The 19,623-nt window shown below is 48.1% G+C and overlaps 1 protein-coding gene across 6 annotated transcripts in view; it reads right to left on the bottom strand.

The window, feature by feature from the left end:
• The window catches only part of CRMP1 (collapsin response mediator protein 1), an 88,100-nt gene that overhangs the window by 53,412 nt on the left and 15,065 nt on the right, over positions 1–19,623 (bottom strand). For 4 of the 6 annotated variants that reach the window (XM_053565918.1, XM_053565919.1, XM_053565920.1 and 1 more), the window contains exons 2-3: positions 6,556–6,644; positions 2,429–2,613 (exon numbers count right to left, since the gene is read on the bottom strand). In XM_053565918.1, the coding sequence (XP_053421893.1) occupies positions 2,429–2,613; positions 6,556–6,644 (274 nt within the window). Of the gene's footprint in view, positions 1–2,428; positions 2,614–6,555; positions 6,645–7,338; positions 7,371–10,939; positions 10,958–19,623 lie in introns of those variants that run through there. The other 2 variants (XM_053565922.1, XM_053565921.1) reach the window with 2 other exon arrangements.

Below are 19,623 nucleotides of genomic sequence, written 5' to 3'. Positions count from 1 at the left end.
CTCAAAATCAAAATGTTCAGAAGCTCATGCAATGATGTCCCCTCCCCAATGGCACTTGCAAACCTGCCCCTCACTATGACCACCCCTGACAGCTCCCCAAGCCAGCAGCCACAGGTCAGCTCCTGCCCCCCGATCCATCACCAAGTCCTGTGGACATGCCCCCTGCATGTCCTTGGAGCTGTCCACTCTGTTCACGCCACAGTGTTGAGTGTTGTGTCTACCCCTCACGTCTCAGATGAGCTGCACAATCACCTCCCCACTAGTCCAGCCATGTCCCATCTGGGACACTCTATCTTTGCCTCTTCAAAATTCAAAACAGATCACAGAACCCTTGCTTAAAATCCTCCAATGGCTTCCCATTGCCCATACGGAAAGAGCAAAGCCCAGTATCATCTCCATCCCATCTTCCAGTCTCAGATCACAAGATTCCACCTCCAGCCTCTACACCCCACCCGTGGGCCTTCTTGCAGCCTCTTGGCCACAGGGCCTTTGCACATGCTGCCCCCCCACCCCCAGCATCCTGCTCTCCTCCATCCTCTTTACCCAGTTAATTCTGACTCAGCCAGGTCCCTTGCTTCTTCAGAGTCTTCCCTGAGCCCTTGTCCTGCTGTTCAAAGCAATGTGCACTTTTCTTTTGCAGCACTAGTCACACTTTATAGTCCTACGTGTGAATGTCAGGGACTCCCTGCGAGACTCCACATCCCCGAGAATCAGCATCATTTCTGCTTTTGTTCACCTGGCACAAAAGCCAAGTGGTGCTGCCCGGTGTTCATTCAACACCTGCTGAATGAAGAGACGGGATGGGGCCCACATCAGGCAGCTGACTGTGGTCCCTGTGGTTCTTTCCCAGGCTCTTGGTGTTGCTGAAACACAGATGGAAAACTGCCCTTCCGAGGTGGAGCGATGAGGCTACAGAGCAGGACTCCCCAGGGCCCACAGATGAGGATGGATAAGGAGCAAGTGGAAGCCGAGGGACCCTGGCTCCTTTCTCAGGCTTTGTCCCCTCCCCTGTGCAGGTCTCCTGAGCCTGGAACATGCATCTCCACTTCTCAAAGCATTCAGGTGCCACACGCTGCACTCAGGAGTCTCACATCTGTCTCTAAACAATGCTAGGGGGCTTCATGGCACGGAACCCATGTTACAGGTGAGGAAGCTGAGGCTCAGAGAGGCTGAGTGCTGGCCCCAGCACTAGGGCTCAGATTCAAATCCCAGCAGCTGTGATCCACATCCAAGTCTACCCAGGTCCCAAGACTGTGTTCCTCCCACCTTCCCAGCCAGAAGCAGATCCGACAGCAGACCTTCAGAAGAGGGATCAGAAGCCAAGCCACACCCTCTGGGCTCGGGGGGCCTGACCAGCTCATGAGCCATCTACAACTGGATGCCCCAACACTCAGAAGAACATCTGCATTGTGGCTGGAGCCTGGAGTCCCAGCTACTCGGGAGACTGAGGCAAGACAATCGCTTAAGCCCAAGAGTTTAGGTGGCTGTGACCTGTGATGCCACAGCACTCTACCAAGGATGACAAAGTGAGACTCTGTCTCAAAAAAAAGAAGACCATCTGCAGTCAACTATTGCTATTTCAATAAAGTCATTTATTGGAATGGAGTCCAAGCAGAAACACCTATTCAAACAAAACACAAATGATAATCAGGCTGCAAGGGGCAGCAGAGGGAGTCTGGCTGTCCAGATGGACCACTGTGGTAGCAGAATGTTGTGTCCACCGTTTTTCCTTCCTTCTCAACCCCACCAGGGTTCACAGGGAGAGTATACTCCCTGTGACTTTGGGCTTGGCCATGTGACTGTGGCCAACCAAAGGAGGATGGAAGTTACAGCATGAAAGTGAGGAGATGAGGGAATGAGAACAGGAGCAAGTTTCAGCCAGCACCCCCTGCACTCTGCCATTCACCGGAACAGCATAGCTGGGGAGTCACTGGTGCCAGGAAAGGAGCTCCATGGTACCCCAAAACCAAAAGCTGGGCAGAGCCACTCCAGTCCCAGCCCCACCATGCAGATCTCAGAATGAGGAAAACAAGTGTTGCTTGAGATCTGGGAGCTGTTTGTTACACAGCGTTATCAGAGTACCACCGCAGCACCATGGACTAATACAACCCCTGCTAAGAGTGGGCACCCTGGGCAAGTGACTTCACCTCTCTGAGCATCTATTTCCTCATCTCTCATAATAACACCTATGTCACTGGTTCCAAAACGTTCGCCATCTTCACAACACCTTGCAGCCCTGCTTCTTTGCTTTACCTTAATCTATATCTTCTTTACTTTTCCTTAAATCAATTCCATTTCTAAACTCTAAACACAACTTTAATCTCCTCCTGAGCCAGTTGCCCAGGGAATATCAAGCACTCATGAAGATGCTGGTGATGAAGAAGAGAACTCATAGCCAGGCCCTCGGGCTGGGGATGGTGCTACTTACTGATCATTGTGGTCCCGCCCACCAGCGCGGCCTTGGTCCCTTGGAAGAAGTCATCGGCTGCGGTCATCCCCTGGCAGGGCTTCTGCAGGTACGTGTTGACATCAATACCTCCAGGAATGACCATCCGCCCATTGGCCTCCACGATCTTCACTCCGCCAGGAACAATTAAGTTCTCTCCTATTTGTCTGGAGGCAAACAACAGAGATGGCTTTGGGTTCTTGAAAGAAAAATGGAATGGGCTGTCACATGTATAACTTCAGTTCCATGTGATAAACATTTCTGAGCCAGCCCTTCTGTAGAGAAAGATAACCAGGCAGAGCCCCTGCCTTTGGGGTAGAGAGGTCATGGTGGGGGTTACCAGTCTAAGGGGGAGGAAAAACATGTAAGTAAAATTGTAGAATCCAGTATAGCAGAGAGGGTCAGGGAGCACACAATAGGTGGCTTCACCCAGCCTGGTAATCTGGGAAGGCTTCCAAGGGGAGGAGCTGACAGAACTGAATCTAACCAAGGGTGAGATCAGCAGATATCAAGTGGCAAAGCATTGTCTGAATAGCCTGACATACTTGGGACAATCACACGCGGGTCTAATTAGAGCCTGTGACTCAGTCACCATGCTGGAGAGGTCCAACAAGTACTCTAGTTAGGGGCCCATTCCTCTCTAGTATCCATCCTTCAACCCTGGGAGGTAGGAGGTATTCCATTGCACAAAAAAGGGTAACAGAGCTCAGAGAGGTGTGGTGACTTGTCTGAGGTCACACAGCGAGTCAGTGATGGGCCCAGATTCAAGCCCAGGTCTTCCCAAGTCTAACATCAGGGCTCTTCCCACCAGGCTGGTGCTCCCCAATTCCTGACATGGGATCAGCAAATTCCCTCCAAACTGGGAGTCAACTACACAGGACACCTCTATGGATCAGGAAGACCCAGTGACCAGTGCTCAGTACCATCACTGAGGGGAGCGCAGGGGAGACAGCAAGCTCAGCTCAGTGCATTAGCACCCCCACCATCCCGGGGCTCAGAAGCAGCCCTGTGACTAGCAGTTGATTCACTGATGCTTACTGAATGGGAGAGAAGACGGATGATTCATAAGTCCATGAATCACAGCAGCTGAAGAGCTTTTAGGAAAGCTTGGCAAATGGCCACAGAATTAAAGGATTCTTGGGGCTTAATTAAAGTGAAGGAAAACAATTGTGCCTCCCCATGCCAGGTGGTTCCTGAGGTCAACACAGGGGGTCTCCAGGCTCTGTGCTTCAAAGCTACACTCTCAGGTAGCAGAATTCCTGCTCAGAGTGACCCTGGGGCCTCCTGCAAAGCCCCTGGTGCAGGCGCACACTCAGCCTCCAAGGTGGGAAGAGGAGAACCAACACGCAGAGCAGCTCAGCAATGGGGCTCAGATACCAAGGAGCTTCTCACTAATGGAGCCTCGAACACTGAGACGTAGGGACACTGCGTATTTCTTGCACTGCGTCATACACACAGCAGGCACTTAAGAAGTGCAGCTCAACAGATGGCCTCTCGTTCCATCTGTATACCCCTGATGACTGCGGAGCCCTCCTGGGGGGCCAGCCTGAGACAGATGCGGGTGGAAGTGGTCAACAGACACTGCAGGCAGCGTGTGACTTGTGGGAATGAATGGTGACCCCAGAGACGGTTCTCAGCTTTGGTTTGCCCTCATGGCTTGGCACCCTATAGGCCCCCGCATAAAGGGGTGGTCCCCTGAGCTGTTTTCTCTACAACTAAACAGCGGCTGAGTTAGATACCCTCATTTTTCTGAACACCCCTCACCATACTTCCCAACCCTCAAACTGCTTTTATCCCCTTTCTGGCTCCAGGCTGTCTGTGACTGACACCAACTTCCTCACCACCTGGCAGCCAAGATCCATCTGCTTATACCTTTCCTAATCAGTACTCCTGGGCACCTCCTCTGTCCCAGGCAGGGTGCAGGGCCCCTGGGCAAGGCAGCCATGAGGTAAGGTCCCTGGAGGAGGGGGAAGCCTGGAAGGACAGAGGGATGCACCCCCCACCATCTCGGGGTCAGGGAAGTCTTCCTGGAGGAGGAATCACATGGAGCTCGCCCCGGGGGGACAAGCAAAAGTGAAGGAGAAGGCAAAATGTGGGGGTGTGCACTCCAGGGAGAGCTCGTAGGAGGACAAGGTTCCCGGGGGAGCAGCCTGTCAAATACTGTGAGCCCCACATTTGCACAAGCCGCGGAAGAGGAGGGAATGAAGCCAGAGCAGGGGAGCTGGACTTGAAGTGGTCAAGGCCTCTGACATGGTTTGGATGCTTGGACCCTCCAAATTACATGCTGAAATTTGAGCCCCCGTGTTAGAGATGGGGCCTGACGGGAGGGGTTTGGGTCATGGTGGGGGGGACCCTCCAAACCGTCTGGGAGTAATGAGTGCTCCGTGTGCTCCGTGAGCCAGCAGCAGAGCTGCCGAGAAGGAGCCGGCACCTTCTGTCCCCTCCCTTGCTCCTCTTCCTCATGCGTCACCCGCACCTCGTCTTCCTCCCGGCAGCCTCCCCAGGAGTAGAAACCGGTGCCCTGCTTCCTGTGCAGCCTGCAGAACCATAGGCCACACTCCCCTCTTTCTTTACAGGTTACCCAGCCTCAGGGACTTTCTTTATAGCAATGCAAGTAGACTTGAGACAGCCTGGGGCTAGGGCTGGGGATGGGCAGACCAGAGGCAGGGACGGCCCCACTGTCCTGGCCAACCCCCTCCACTGGGTGCTTTGCAAACATGGCCTCTTCCAAGGCTCCCAATAATCCCCAGCCTCCTCTCTCCACGCCCCTCTCCTCCTCTTCCTCCTCCAGCAAAGCCTATGTGGGCCCCGGCATGATGCTGTCAGCAGGACCCATCTCTGTCTGACCTTCGCCTCACTCTGACTCGCCTCTGCCTTTCCTTCCTGTGCCAACCACCCATGCTCCAGCCTGAGACAGTGTCCTCCTCGCCTCCTCCAGATTTCAAGGGAAGAGCCTGAGCTGCAAGTGAAGCCAGGGCATTCTTTACACTCCCAGAGAGAGAACTGCACGGCTCCATTGCGGACCAGATTCTCATGGTGAAGTCCCAACCCCCTCCCATGTGACTGTCATTGGAGGTGGGACCTCTAAGACAGTAAATGAGGTCACAAGAATGGGGCTCTAATCCATTAGAAGCCATCCTTTTAAGAGAGAGAGAGACACCATATGGACACACAGGGGAGGGGTGCTATCTGCAAACTACAGAGAGAGACCCCAGGAAAAGCCAACCCCAACGGCACCTTGAGCCAAGACGTGCAGCCTCCAGAAAGGTGAGAAACAAGGTTCTGCTGTCTAAACTGCCCAGCCCATGGCGTTCTGTCACACCAGCCCAAGCACACTGAGACACCTGGGTTGTCATAGGTAGTACTAAAGGGAGCCACCGGAAGAAAGGAAAGGAAAGACATCTTTTCTTTCATTGCCAAGGCTGTGTCTGGAAGCTACACATTCCTCCTGCCTCCTCTGATCCCCTCAACCCAACTCCAGAAACAATAGGCAGGTGAATTCAGTCAGCTGTTCCAGGGTAGAACCGGGGCCTTGTCCTAACTCACCCTGTAACGTGAGGCCAGCCCCAGGCAGCACTGGTCTGCTGCTTCCAGAACAATTGAACGGTGAGAGAATGCCAGGAAGGCTATGTTAACCAGTGTGATCAAAGTGTGTCAAACGGTCTGTGAAGCTAGTGTATGATGCCCCATGATCATATCAATGTACACAGCTATGATTTAATAAAAAAAATAAATAAATAAAAAAGAAAAAAACAATTACTCACAGATCAAAAAAAATAAACAGTGGTCAGCATGTGCATTTCACAGCCTGGGTGTGAGCATCACATGAGATGGGCTGCCACACTGCATGGCAGAGTGCCTGGCACGGGGGCCCCTAACAAACGCCAGCTCCTTCCCCACCCCCAGTTTGAACCTCCCCCAGTCTCCCTGAGGTCTCTACCCCTGACACACAGGACCACAGCACAGATGCTCTGGGGCCGAACTCCAGCCTTCTAAGCCAGGGAGCCTGGGGACACAGGTTTCTTTCTTTCTTTTTTTTTTTTTTTTATTAAATCATAGCTGTGTAAGGGACACAGGTTTCTTAAACAGGTCTATTTAGGTTAACCCACTTTATAAGTCCATCTTCCAAGTAGACATCAGCGTAAAAGGACTGGTCATCGTTGATGATCCGTCCACCTTTGATGAGGAGTCGGTCACTCTGAAAAGAGAAGCAAAGTATTCGGGATCACTGGGAAAACGCCAAGAGGCATTATTTTATTTTTAGCCTTTGGTATAAACATTCTCAAATATTTTCAAAAGTAAAGAAATGGCATTAAAAAAAAGCCCAGCCCCTTCAGCCCCACCACCCAGCTTCCACACTCCACCATTCTCATTTAACTTACTACTCCTTTTCCTAAAAAACTTTGTTCTGCTTTTGCTGATGTATTTTAAAACAATTCCCAAGCATTGTACCATTCCACCTATAAATACTTCAGTGTGTATCCCTAACTGTTAGGGGCTTTTTAAATAGACATACCCATAATTCATTATCCCAACTAACACAATTACCAGTCAATAATCAGATACTGTTGCATTTTACTTGATTGTCTCACAAATGCCTTTTTTTTCCTTCTTCTTTTTTTTTTTTTTTTTGAGACAGTGTTTCACTTTGTTGCCCAGGCTAGAGTGCAGAGGTGTGATCATAACTCACTGAAGCCTCCAACTCCTGGGCTCAAGAAATCCTCCTGCCTTAGCCTCCCAAGTAGCTGGAACTAATGGCTCCCACCCTAATGTCTGGCTAGTTTTTCTGTTTTTAATTAGAGATGGGGTCTCGCTCTTGTTCAGGCTGGCCCAGTGTCTCTTGACGGCTGGTAGGTTTGGATCAGGATCCACCCCAAGTCCCCACACTGCACCTGCCTCTGTGTTCTCTGTACTCTCTCCATTGACATCCACACCAGCCCGTCCTCCCTTTTGAATGTCATTCATTTGTTGAAGAAACTGGGTCATGTGTAGAACAGGAATTTCTCAAGGCATTATTAAATATGATAATGATAAACTTAGAGGCATTTTAAAAGATAGTAAAAAGACTAAAAAAAGACCCACTCCTCCCATTCAGTTTCCAACTGACATTCAGATGTTTCCCTTTTTCCTCCTGTTTTCCACACATCCCCTCACACATCCAGGTGACCATCAGCTACTGGCCAAGGGTCAGGCCCTGAGCAGCCAAAGAGAATCCAGAACAGAACTGGAATCAGTGCTCATGGGATGGAAAGATGGAGAGATGGATGTTCAATAAGTCCTGGTGGTGTGTATGGGGTTCAAGAAGAGAAGGGGGTCCTACATAGGAGCCACGTAAAGCACACACAGATCTAAAACATAGGTCCAGACAAGCTGGACCAAAGAACAGAGTGGTCAGGGGAAGGCCAGGAAGGCAGATGGGGAGTGCTCTGAGCAGAGAGAATGATGTGTGATGCCCGGAGACCAGCAGGTTGCAGGAACCAAAAGAAGGCAGCTCTGTCCTTCATGCATTTTACCACAAGCGTATCCCAACTTATTACACATTCTTTATAGCGATAATTTTTAAATGGCTCCAAAATGGTCTATCTTATGAATACATAATAAATTGTTCAATTATTCTTCTACTGTAAGATATTTATGTTCTTTTCAATTTTCACAGGATATATATGGCTGCAGTGAACACCTTTGTACACAAAACGTTTCCCTTAATTTGGTGGAATTGTTAGGCGGAATTCTCCAAAGCTTAACAACTGGGTCAAACAGCGTAAACCTTACTATGGCCTTTGTAAAGACAACCAAACTGCTTTCTAAAAGTAATTGCCACATTCTGTGCACAAGGGCACTCTTGTGTATCATTAATATTTGTTAACTTAAATTTCCTAAGAGCTGAGAATTCCTTTCCATGTGCTTATTTGCCGTTTGTCTCCAAGCTGGAGGTGTGGAGATGAGCAAAACATAGTGTCCGCCCCAAAACCATCTCTTGGGTTGGGGAGAAAGATGTAGCCAGAAGAGTCCCACACAGCTACTTAGGAAGGAGAGGCTCTGGGGGTGCCCTGCAGTAGAGCCCACCTTGAGGCTGAAGGCTGGTGGACAGAGGAATGATGGATAGATGGAAGAAAGGTACACTGTCCATCTGATAAATAAATCCACTCAAGACTGCAGACTGCTCTGGCTAACACTGTGGGCAGCTTGGCCAGATCCTGACGGAGCCCTCAGAGGAAGAATATACTCAAGGCACCTCAGCGTGGCCCCGTGCACCAGGTCCCAATGGTCCTACAGCATCTACCACCAGAGGTGTGCAGAGGGCACTCTGCAAACCCAGGGGAGAGTTTAGCCCAAACTAAGAAATCTGGGAACTTTCTGAACAGAAACCGACCACACACTCCGGCGCTCAGAGCCCTCTGGTGTGTTCCTGTATCAGGAGTGTGTTTCCCTCAGAGTGAAAGCCAAGGTTGGCTAGGACCCCAGTTAATCTGTAATCCCACTGTCTTGGCAAGCTTTGTGGCCTCAGCCCATTCAAAGCCTGTCTCAATGTCACTTGTCTGGGAGCCCTCCCCTTGAACACCACACGCCTCCACCCCAACAGCAGTCCTCACCTACTTTGTGCGCTCCTAGTACTTGTCATAGTACATTTGACACACCACATATATATTTGCATGTCTGTCTAAAATGTGACTTGCCCTACCAGAACCAGAGCTTTGGTGTGTCACCCCACTGGCTGTGCAGGGCACAGGTCCATAGAGGACTAATGGCGCATGTATCAATGGGGCTGGTGCCACCTGGAGCTTGCCTAGCCGTTGTCCTGACTAGGCTGTTAGTTTCATGTGGGCACAGACTTTGAGCCTTCACTCCTGCTACCTGGGACCTAGTTTGCATGCTGTGTGGACAGATGATGGGTGATGGATGAGAGATAGACGGATGGATGGATAACGGAAGGATAGATGAATGAGTAAGTGGGCAGGGAGACAGATGGATAGAAGTGTGGGTGGGTGGATAGATGGATAAGTAGGTGGGTGGACAGATGGATGGGTAGGTGGATGGATGGATAGATGGATGGATGGATGGATAAGTGGGTGGCTGGATAGATGGATATATGGGTAGGTGGATAGGTGGATGGATGGATGAATGGATAGATAAAGAGTAGGTAGACAGATGAATGGATCACTGGGTAAGTGAGTGGGTGGACAGATGGATGGGTAGGTGGATGGATGGATGGATGGATAAGTGGGTGGCTGGACAGATGGATATGTGGGTAGGTGGGTAGGTGGATGCATGGATGGATAAGGGGGTGGCTGGATAGATGGATATATGGGTAGGTGGGTAGGTGGATGCATGGATGGATAAGGGGGTGGCTGGATAGATGGATATATGGGTAGGTGGGTAGGTGGATGGATGGATGAATGGATGGATAAAGAGTAGGTAGACAGATGAATGGATCACTGGGTAAGTGAGTGGGTGGACAGATGGCTAGGTAAGTGGATGGATGGATGGATAAGTGGGTGGCTGGATAGATGGATATATGGGTAGGTGGGTAGGTGGATGGATGGATGGATAAGTGAGTGGCTGGACAGATGGATATATGGGTAGGTGGGTAGGTGGATGCATGGGTGGATAAGGGGGTGGCTGGATAAATGGATATATGGGTAGGTGGGTAGGTGGATGGATGGATGAATGGATAGATAAAGAGTGGGTAGACAGATGAATGGATCACTGGGTAAGTGAGTGGGTGGACAGATGGATGGGTAGGTGGATGGATGGATGGATAAGTGGGTGGCTGGACAGATGGATATATGGGTAGGTGGGTAGGTGGATGGATAGATGAATGGATGGATGACAAGATGGATGGATAAAGAGTAGGTAGACAAATGAATGGATCACTGGATAAGTGAGTGGGTGGACAGATGGATGGGTAGGTGGATGGATGGATGGATAAGTGGGTAGGTGGGTAGGTGGATGGATGACAAGATGGATGGATAAAGAGTAGGTAGACAGACGAATGGATCACTGGATAAGTGGGGTGGGTGGGTGGGTGGATGAATGGATGAGTAGGTGGATAAGTGGATGGATGGATGGATTAGTGGGTGGGTGTATGGATGGGTGAACAGATGGACAGGTGGATAAGTGGGTGGGTGGGTGAGGAGGTGGATGGATGACTAAACTGATTCTTTTAGTTTTTCTTTTTTTTTTTTTGCAGTTTTTGGCGGGGGCTGGGTTTAAACCCACCACCTCCGGCATATGGGGCCAGTGCCCTACTCCTTCGAGCCACAGGCATCGTCCCTAAACTGATTCTTAAAAGGTGAACAGGTGAGGATGCACAGAAAGGCATCATAACCAGGAGGGAAGGAAGAGGGGTGTGAAGCAGCCCATCGTGTTCTCCAGAAGGAGGGTCTCAGAAAGAAAGAGCTTCAGGTTAAGTTGCTCCCAGGCCTAACAACCTATTTTCATCCCTAAAATAGAAGCCAGGCATGATCTGGGCATCCCGGAGAGGAGACTCACCAAGTCCTCTGGATGACACTAAACTCAGGGCCGGGAGAGAGGTGGGGCTGGGACTGCACCTCAGAGAAGCACAAATGAGCTGGCACGCAGGTTTCCAACATGAGTCATCCGCAGCTGTGCACGGCTTCTGGGATGTGGCCCCCCTCGGGCAGCTGTCTGCCTGTTACATTTAATAGTGGGCTTTCAGGGCTCAGTCTGAAAGGTGGTACTTTAATCCACTGTGTGCCAGAAGATGGGCCCCAACCTCCCCTGCTCTTCCTCGTATCAGATGGCGAAGCTTGTGTTCAGATTCACAGCCTCCCCCACCACCATCAAAAACCATGTGCAGGGACCCTCGGGGCTCCACACTCCTGGTGTGTCTTAAGCGCCAGTATATTTCTGAAAAAAATAAGCTCACGACAAGGCAAGAGCTGACGTGACTTCTTCATGTTCTTTCTTAAAATTGGTAGTTCCTTTGCCTTTTAATTGGCATTTTCAAAGCCATGTTCTTTAGAAACCTAGGTCAGAAGGATTTGGGTAGATACTGTCCCAGAAAGGGGTCCCCTGGTGCAGCGAGTTTAGAAAATTCTTGTTGTTGTACAGAAAAAATGATAGTCTTTTATTTATTTATTTATTTTTAATTTGGAGACAGAACCTTAAGCTGTTGCCCTGCGTAGAGTGCTGTGGCATCACAGTTCACAGCAACCTCCAAACTCCTGGGCTCAAGTGATTCTCCTGCCTCCGCCTTCCAAGTAGCTGGGACTACAGGCGCCTGCCAAAACACCCAGCTATTTTTTTTTTTTTTTTTTGGTTGCAGCTGTCGTTGTTGTTTGGCGGGCCCAGGCTGGATTTGAACCCACCAGCTACGGCGTATGTGGCTGGCGCCTTAGCTGCTTGAGCCACAGGTGCAGAGCCCCAGCTATTTTTTTTGTTGCAATTTGGCCAGGGCTGAGCTGCAACCTGCCACCCTTGGTATATGCGGCCAGCACCCTATTCATTGAGCCACAGGTGCTGCCCGCCCAGTTCTCCTTTTAAGTGACTGGTTTTAGCGTCCAATGAAGTCTACAGGGGAATCTGCTAAGGCAGTGGTCTCACAGGTGTCCAGCCTGACCTGCAGGCCACGTGAGGATGATATGAGGACTTTTTTGCTTATCTGTGGTACTGGATAGCATGAAAAATTTGCATGGACTTTTTTTTTGTTTGTTTCTTGCTTTTGTGTATTATTATTATTTTTGTTGTTGTTGCAGCCATCATTGTTGTTTGGCAGGCCAGGGCTGGATTTGAACCCACCAGCTATGGTGTATGTGGCTGGCACCTTAGCCGCTTGAGCCACAGGTGCCGAGGACGGCAGAACTTCTCAGACCCCTTCCTCCACTGATGTGTGACGTGAATAGTTAAAAGGGGGACTGAGTTTACATATTTTCAAAACTTAGATCCCTTCATGGTATGGAAAATCTGAGACGATATTTCCCATGAAAGACACCTTAGGAAATGTGCCTGGCGAGAGTTGTGTTTTTTGTGACTGTTGAAACTGAGTAGTTAGTTCTCAGGGAAGGTGAGGTCTGGCCCAACCTTGAAGAGAATGCAATCCAGAGACAGGTGTGACTTCCTGCCCTGCACAAGTAACAAGGGTGCAGATTAAACGCAAGGTTTCCTAACTTCTGTCCAGTGTTGGGGCCACCAAATCACACTTTTGTCACATTTTAAAACATTCTCCTATTCTAGAATTCATGACATCTCACAGAAGGTGGAACTTAGAAACATCCATTCTGTGATCTAAGGACCTTGCACTCAAGGCTCCTTTTTTTACACATGAAATGTGGGAGTAAAAACTCAACAGAACCATATGCCAGAAACAGTAAATGTACCATATATGTATATATCATGTTCTTTAAGGTATATTCTTAAAATTAATAACATAAAATTCCCACACTTGAAAAATAATATGGGCACGGTCTTTTGCCTGTCACAGGACTACCGTGAGGGGTAAGCAGTGAGCAGATGTGAACAGTGACAGGCTCTAAACAAAAATTCCCACTTACACCCTCTGAGGAAAACAAAATGCCTAGCAAAGAATTCAACAAAAACCTAACAGATGAGTTTATTAGCAAGGGCATGCCAGGGACTTGTTTACTCCCCTGGTAACAGCACTGACCTAAAAGCAAATTATGCTCAGCGCAGCTCATATCCTCACTTCAGTATTGTATGAGAGCAAAACGTTCCAAGTCACACAGATGTAGGTGCCAACCTTTATCCTCCTCATTATCCATATGTTGTGCCGTTCTTGGTCTCCGTTTCCCCATCTATAAAGTGGGCATCATTGGTTCTTCTTCCCAGGAGTGTATGTGAAGTGCCCTGCTCAGACCCGGCATCCTGACGTATGTGCTGTCTATTCTCTGCCGTGTTCTGTAGCAGGAACTCCACTAGATAAAAAGTTCTTAAAGGAAGGGGTTCAGACAGCTAAAAGAAATAGCTCTGGATGTGAGGGAGACCGAGTCACAGGCAGACCTTTGCAGTCAGGTATGGGAAGGCTGCAACAGAGGAGGTGCCGGAAGGGCACAGAGGCAGCCTCCACTCCAGCCCTTCTGGGGGAAGGTGCATATTCTGAGGTTGAGGAGCAAGTAGGCGAAGGAGAGAAGAGATTCCAAGAGAGGGAAACAGAGAGAGAGAGAGACATAGGCCAGCAAGGAGTGCTTGGGAAACTCTAAGTGCTTCCTCTGGCTGAAGTGTTCCCTCCAAGTGAGGAATTTAGAGAGGTCCATGGTGCCCGGTCCCAGGGACTCTATAGACAGGAGTCTGGGCTCCATTTGCATCAGGGAAGAACTCACACAGAAAAACATTCTGAGCTAAGATATCACCTGAGGCCACGTGAGGTGGCTCACACCTGTAATCCCAGCACTCTGGGAGGCCGAGGTGGTGGATCCCTTGAGCTCAGACGTTCAAGACCAGCCTGAGCAAGAGTGAGACTCTGTCTCTACTATAAATACAAACATTACCTGGGTATTGTGGCAGGTGCCTGTAGTCCCAGCTACCCAGAGGGTGAGGCAAGAGGATCCCTTGAACCCAGGAGTTTCAGGTGACTGTGAGCTCTGATGCCACAGCACCCTACCCAGGGCGACAGAGTGAGACTCTGTCTCAAAAACAAAACAAAACAAAAAAGACATCACAAGACAGCAGGCAGAAGTGGAAGAAGGTAACTGATCACCCTCATTTTCTCCTCAAAGATGGGACTTCTCAGAAAGAGTAAACGGTGGCCAACGCTGAAGCAAGTTCTCAAAGACTTTAATAAAACTGTTCCTGTCCTCTGACCCAGCAATTTAGTGCTGCAGATTTGTCCTCAGTAAAATATTCAAACAGGCTGAAAGAATTATACACAAAGATGTGGCCCAGAGTCTGTTATGATGGTATAATCACACTACTAATGGGGCAGCATTCAACTACTAAAGTATTTTGCAGAAGTTTTAAGGAGAAACAAAAGTGCTGGATAATAAAATGTTAGGAAAAAAGGCAAACACAAAACTATCTGGGAATAACTCAGGGAGAAGTGGATCTTCTGGGAGAAACTGACTTCCCCCCATGGGGACTTTGGGGCACCCTCCATGTCCTCACTGCCAGTGCACACCCCTCTCCCACAATGTCCACCACTGCTGATGACCACTGTTCACGTGCCTTCTCCTGGTGAGCTGGACATCCCTCAATGGCCAGGGAAGCCTGTGTATTTCATCCCTGTATCATCAGGAACCAGCTTTACTCTCAATTTAGCAAATGTTTGCTGAGCAGGAGGGTGGGGAAAGGAGGCGAGGGAGAGGGGAGGAAGAAGAATGTTTGAAAAGAGGAAGTGAAAAGAAAGAAAAGAAGGATCAGATAAAAGAATGATAAAGAGGAAAGGAAAGGCAGAAAGAAGAAGAAAGAAAGAGGGAGAGGAGAGAAACAAACAGGAAGAGATGAAAGAGGGGAGTGATACATGATAAATGCCTCTTTTCTGCTTTTAAAAATGTCCTGAAATCCTATCGTCACTGGCTGGGAACAGGTTGCTAAGGGCAAAGCCTGTGTAATACAGAAGATGCTTAAAGGCCTCCTTGCAAGGGGTCCACCAAAACCCTGTGCTGGGCAGAGATGGTGTTTCTATTGCCAAATGCCTGATGAGTCAGAGGAGCACCCAGGCAAGAGAAAAAGCTTCTTACGCAAGCCTACTATTATCTCCGATTCAGCCCCAACTGGGAGGAGAGAGCAGACGTAGGCAGGACACTTTTGTTCTTTTCACAAGCATTAAGGGAATGTTGAGCTCTGCTTATGAAAATTAGCCTTTAAGACTCTAGGCATTCTTATCCATAAAAACAGCAAAATAAACAACAATGATGAGCCCCACTCAGCAGGGAAAGTTCCGGAGCACAGTGAATGGTTTGCATCCCTGTCTGCTCCTGAGTTCTGCACTCCCTCTGTCACGGTGGAAATAAAATCTGTCATCTCCACCATGAAGGCAGCTGTCCAAAGGTATATAAAATCAATAAAGGTCTGGAGATCCTCAGAAGATGAGCTGCTGTTCTTATCAAATCAACACTTCTCCAGAAATCACTTGTTTAAACAACCATCCCTACTGGGAAAATAGCAGAGAACCAAGGTTGTTATTACAGAGACAGAAAAAGGCAGTAGTTATGTCATCAAGGAGGGAACATTTGGACTGAGTTCTAAAATATCAGTAGAAGTTCACAAAGCTGGAAAGATGGGGAGATGGGGAACGCTCCAGAAAAACAGTACATAAGCAGTACAATCGGAAAGCTTCAGATTGCACGTGTAGGTGAGACGTACCCTAGGGGGTGGACCACAGAGGGTGGGGAGAGGTTGCTGTCCGTGGTCCTGAAACCACCGGGCACTGGCACAGGGAGGTTTCTCCAAACTTGGGGATGCAGAAGATCCTTCAGCCTCCAACTCATCCAGCCTTGTAGTTTCTTAGCGCTTTCCTTGCTCAGCTGCTTGGCAAATTTTTAGTCTTTGATCCTCATAGAATCAAAACCGTGATGACACTCCACAGTGGAGGTGGCCAACTTCAAGGACCTTTAGGCCTTAGTCTCCCCCTTCCAATGTTTTAGTTCTCCCACCCCAGGAGGCTGGGGGAAGCCAAGTGACTCCCATGTGTCCCCACTATATGCTCCACTAAAGCAATGACTGGAATCTGGGTCAATGAACAGGTGTCAACACAGGGTCTCAGGGGTCATGGAAATTTGCATGAGGCTGCTAATTCCTCAGTGGGAAGGGCAGGGAAGCTCATGGTAACTAAATGACCAGTCTCTTCTGGAGAGATGAGAAAACCCTTTCTTTCCAAAGAACAATAGGAAAATGAGCCTCAAAGAGATTAGAAAAGCTGCATTTTAGTAGAAAAGTATTTTTCCAACTGTAGAATGTGGGTGCAACTGCTTACTTTTCAGACAAAGGAGATGTCAAGGTGAGTTTTCAGTTATTACTCCTTCAAATCCCACAAGCCAGTGAGGTTCAGGCTCATGTTTTGCAACTCAAAAATTTGGTAGGATAGGTAGGAATTCCCCCACCCCCTACACACACACACAACTCACGGCATGGCACCGTGGCCAGGCTGATTCTCAAAATGCTCTGGAGTTGCCTGTTGAGAACTCCAATCTAGGTGTTTTTATCAAGGCTTTCACTTACCAGATCTAGACTATGAGCCAGGAATTTACACTGTTAACAAACATCCCCAAATAATTTCAAAATAGACCCTCTGGCAGGTTGTGTTTATTCATTCACAGCGCCTTCTGCCCTCCCACCTTGCCATGCCCTGATGTGGCTGCAGTACAGCCTCTATTCCACTGACTGTGGGTGTGCCCACAGGACTCAGAGCCAGAGAATGAGAGAGGCCACAGCACACCAATCCCAGCACAAACAGCTTTTAGGAGGCAGGTGGGGTTCAGCGTTCCTTCATCAGAGTCACCCTCTGCCAGGAAAACTGCATGGGCCAAGGAATTGCAGCCCCAGAATGAGGTGCCATAAGGAGTCCACCTGACCCAAAACAGAAGCCTGAAGACAAATCTACCGGAGCCTGGCTAATTGTCTACCCCACACAAACCCCAAAGAAATAAATATTTGTTGTTATAAGCCACAGCATTTAAGACGTGTTTGCTATGCAGCATCACTGCATCAAAGCAAATTAATACACTGTTGAGATTATGTGCTGCAATCCACAGGAATTGCTGCCTGAGAGGTCTTCTAGATCAAATACTTTAAATTTTGATGACTTGATTCCTCCCCACTCCCAAAGCTCCCCCTTCTCCAGCTCTCCCATCCAGCCTCCTTGCAGCCCCAAGTGCTGCCACCAACCCCAGCTTCACATTAACATTTATTCATAGGACCAGCCAACTTGCCTTTCATTTAGCCTCAGGGGACAGCCTGTCAGCTTGCGGCCCTCTGCCACACTATCTGGGAATGCAACCCAGGAAGTGACAACAGACATGAGACTGAATCTAATTAACACATATTTGTCCTCCCCTCCCGTAAGTAGAGGGTAGGGTGTCTCGTCCTCCTTCGTGAATTAGAAATACAGGTGGTCTGCATGGATCTCAGGTCTTTTCTGTGAGCTCAGGCCTGTTTCCATGACAACTGAAGTTATAACAGTCCCATCATACCTGAAGACATTCAGGAAATAATCCATGATGAATTGACTACCTGACTTTAAAATAACACACCCCTATCTTTTGTGTCCTAGGACATGATCAATTCTGGAGTCTGATCCATGGGTTGATGAGAAGAATGTACATTCATTGACTTTGGGATGGTACACTCTGTGTATGTCTATTAAGCCCAATTGTTCTAGGGTCTCATTTAAGCCCCTTGTTTCTTTGTTTAGTTTCTGCTTAGAGAATCGGTCCAGTTCTGTCAGAGGGGTGTTAAAGTCCCCAGCTATTATGGTGTAGTAGAGTATCATATTTTTCAGAACAATTAGGGTCTGTTTCCTAAATCTGGGAGCCTTTAAGTTGGGTGCATATAGATTTAGAATTGAAATGTCCTCTTGTTAAATGGTTCTCTGGATCAGTATATAGTGACCATCTTTGTCTTTCTTAAATTTAGTTGCTTTAAATCTGCTTGTATCTGAAAATAAGATTGTGATCCCCTCCTTTCTTCAGATTTCCATTTGCCTTAAAATACTGTTTTCCAACACTTCACCCTGAGTCTTATTTTGTCCTTCAAGGTTAGGTACATTTCCTAGAGACAACATATAGATGGCTCGTGCTTTTTTTATCTGGTCAGCCAGCCTATGCCTCTTCAGTGGGGAATTCAAGCCATTAACATTTATTGAGAGAACTGACAAGTGTGGTGGAGTTCTACTCATCTTATTTTGTGAAAGTCCATTGTTTAGTTTTATCCTGTGAGCTAATGTGGAAGGAACTATTTCTCCTTTAGTTTCTTTTTGTGGCAAATTTCCTCAACATTTGCATGTCAAAAAAGAGTTGATGTCTCCACTCAATGTGAAGCTTAGGTAAGCAGGATACAGAATCCTAGGCTGAAAATTGTTTTGTTTAAGAAGGTTAAAGATAAATGACCACTTGCTTCTGCCTTGAAAAGTTTCAGCTGAAAAGTCCACTGTCTCCCTGATGGATCTGCCCCTGTAGGTCAACTGGTGTTTACTCCTGGCTGCTTACAAAATTTTCTCTTTCATTTTGACCTTGGCCATGTTCATTGCAATGTGTCTTGGAGATGCTCTGCTTAGTGTTGAGATGACCTGGGGTTCAATATCCCTCTAAAAGAAGCATGTTGAAATCTTTAGTGATACTTGGGAAATTTGCATTTATGATATCCTCCAGTAGGGCTTCCATTTCTTTGGATGGTTCCCCCTCCCTTAGGGATACCTATAATTTGTAAGTTTGAATGCTTAATGAAGTCCCATAATTCTCTAAGCAATTGTTCTGCATTTAATCTCTTCATTTCTGCCTCTTTAAATGCCTGAGTTAGCCCAAGAACCTTATCCTCTACCTCTGAGATTCTTTCTTCTCCACGGTCTAATCTATTATTGATAGTTTAGTTTCTACTGCATCTGTAAGTTCCCTGAGTGACTTCTTCAATTCCTTAAGCTCTTATATCCTTTGTAATTTCATCAGGTCTTTCATTCATTCCTTGGGTCAGTTTTTGTTATTTCCTTTTAGTGATTTTCCACTTTCCCTTCAATTCCCTTCATTGTTTTTGTCATCCACACTCTAAATTCCCTTTCTGTCATTTCCATAATTTCTTTAGAGGTGGGGTCCTCTGTGGTAGCTGTGGGTCCTCATGATCCCTTGGGGAGGTTTGATCTGTCCTGTTCTTTCATGTTGCTGGAATTTTTTGTTGGTTCCTCCTTATGTGTGTTTTCTTCTTCTTCACTTCTTTCCCCTACTTTTTTCCTCTCACTCCTCCTTCTCTTTAAATTTCCTTGTCTCTGTGCTTAGGTGTTGGAGCATCCTTTTAGTACAGGGTCAAAAGGAAGAGAAAAGAGTAAGAAAGGAGGAAAGAAAGAAAGAAGAGAAAAAGGGAGTGAAAGAATAAAAATTTTAAAAAGAGAGAAAAAGGATGGAAAGAGAAAGACGAGAGTAATAGTGGTGTTTGGCAGGGCACTTTGACCCCCACCCACAATTCCAGGACTCTGTGGGGCCAGGCCCTGTGGGTCTCTCAAGGTCAGGAGCTCCCTCCCAGCCTGAGCAAAAGCAGGACCCCACCTCTGCCAA

This window comes from Nycticebus coucang, chromosome 17, assembly GCF_027406575.1.
Source record: "Nycticebus coucang isolate mNycCou1 chromosome 17, mNycCou1.pri, whole genome shotgun sequence".
In the NCBI taxonomy this organism is placed as follows: domain Eukaryota; kingdom Metazoa; phylum Chordata; class Mammalia; order Primates; family Lorisidae; genus Nycticebus; species Nycticebus coucang.
Note: the sequence above shows the minus strand (reverse complement) of the source record. Positions and strands in the feature narration are given on the sequence as shown.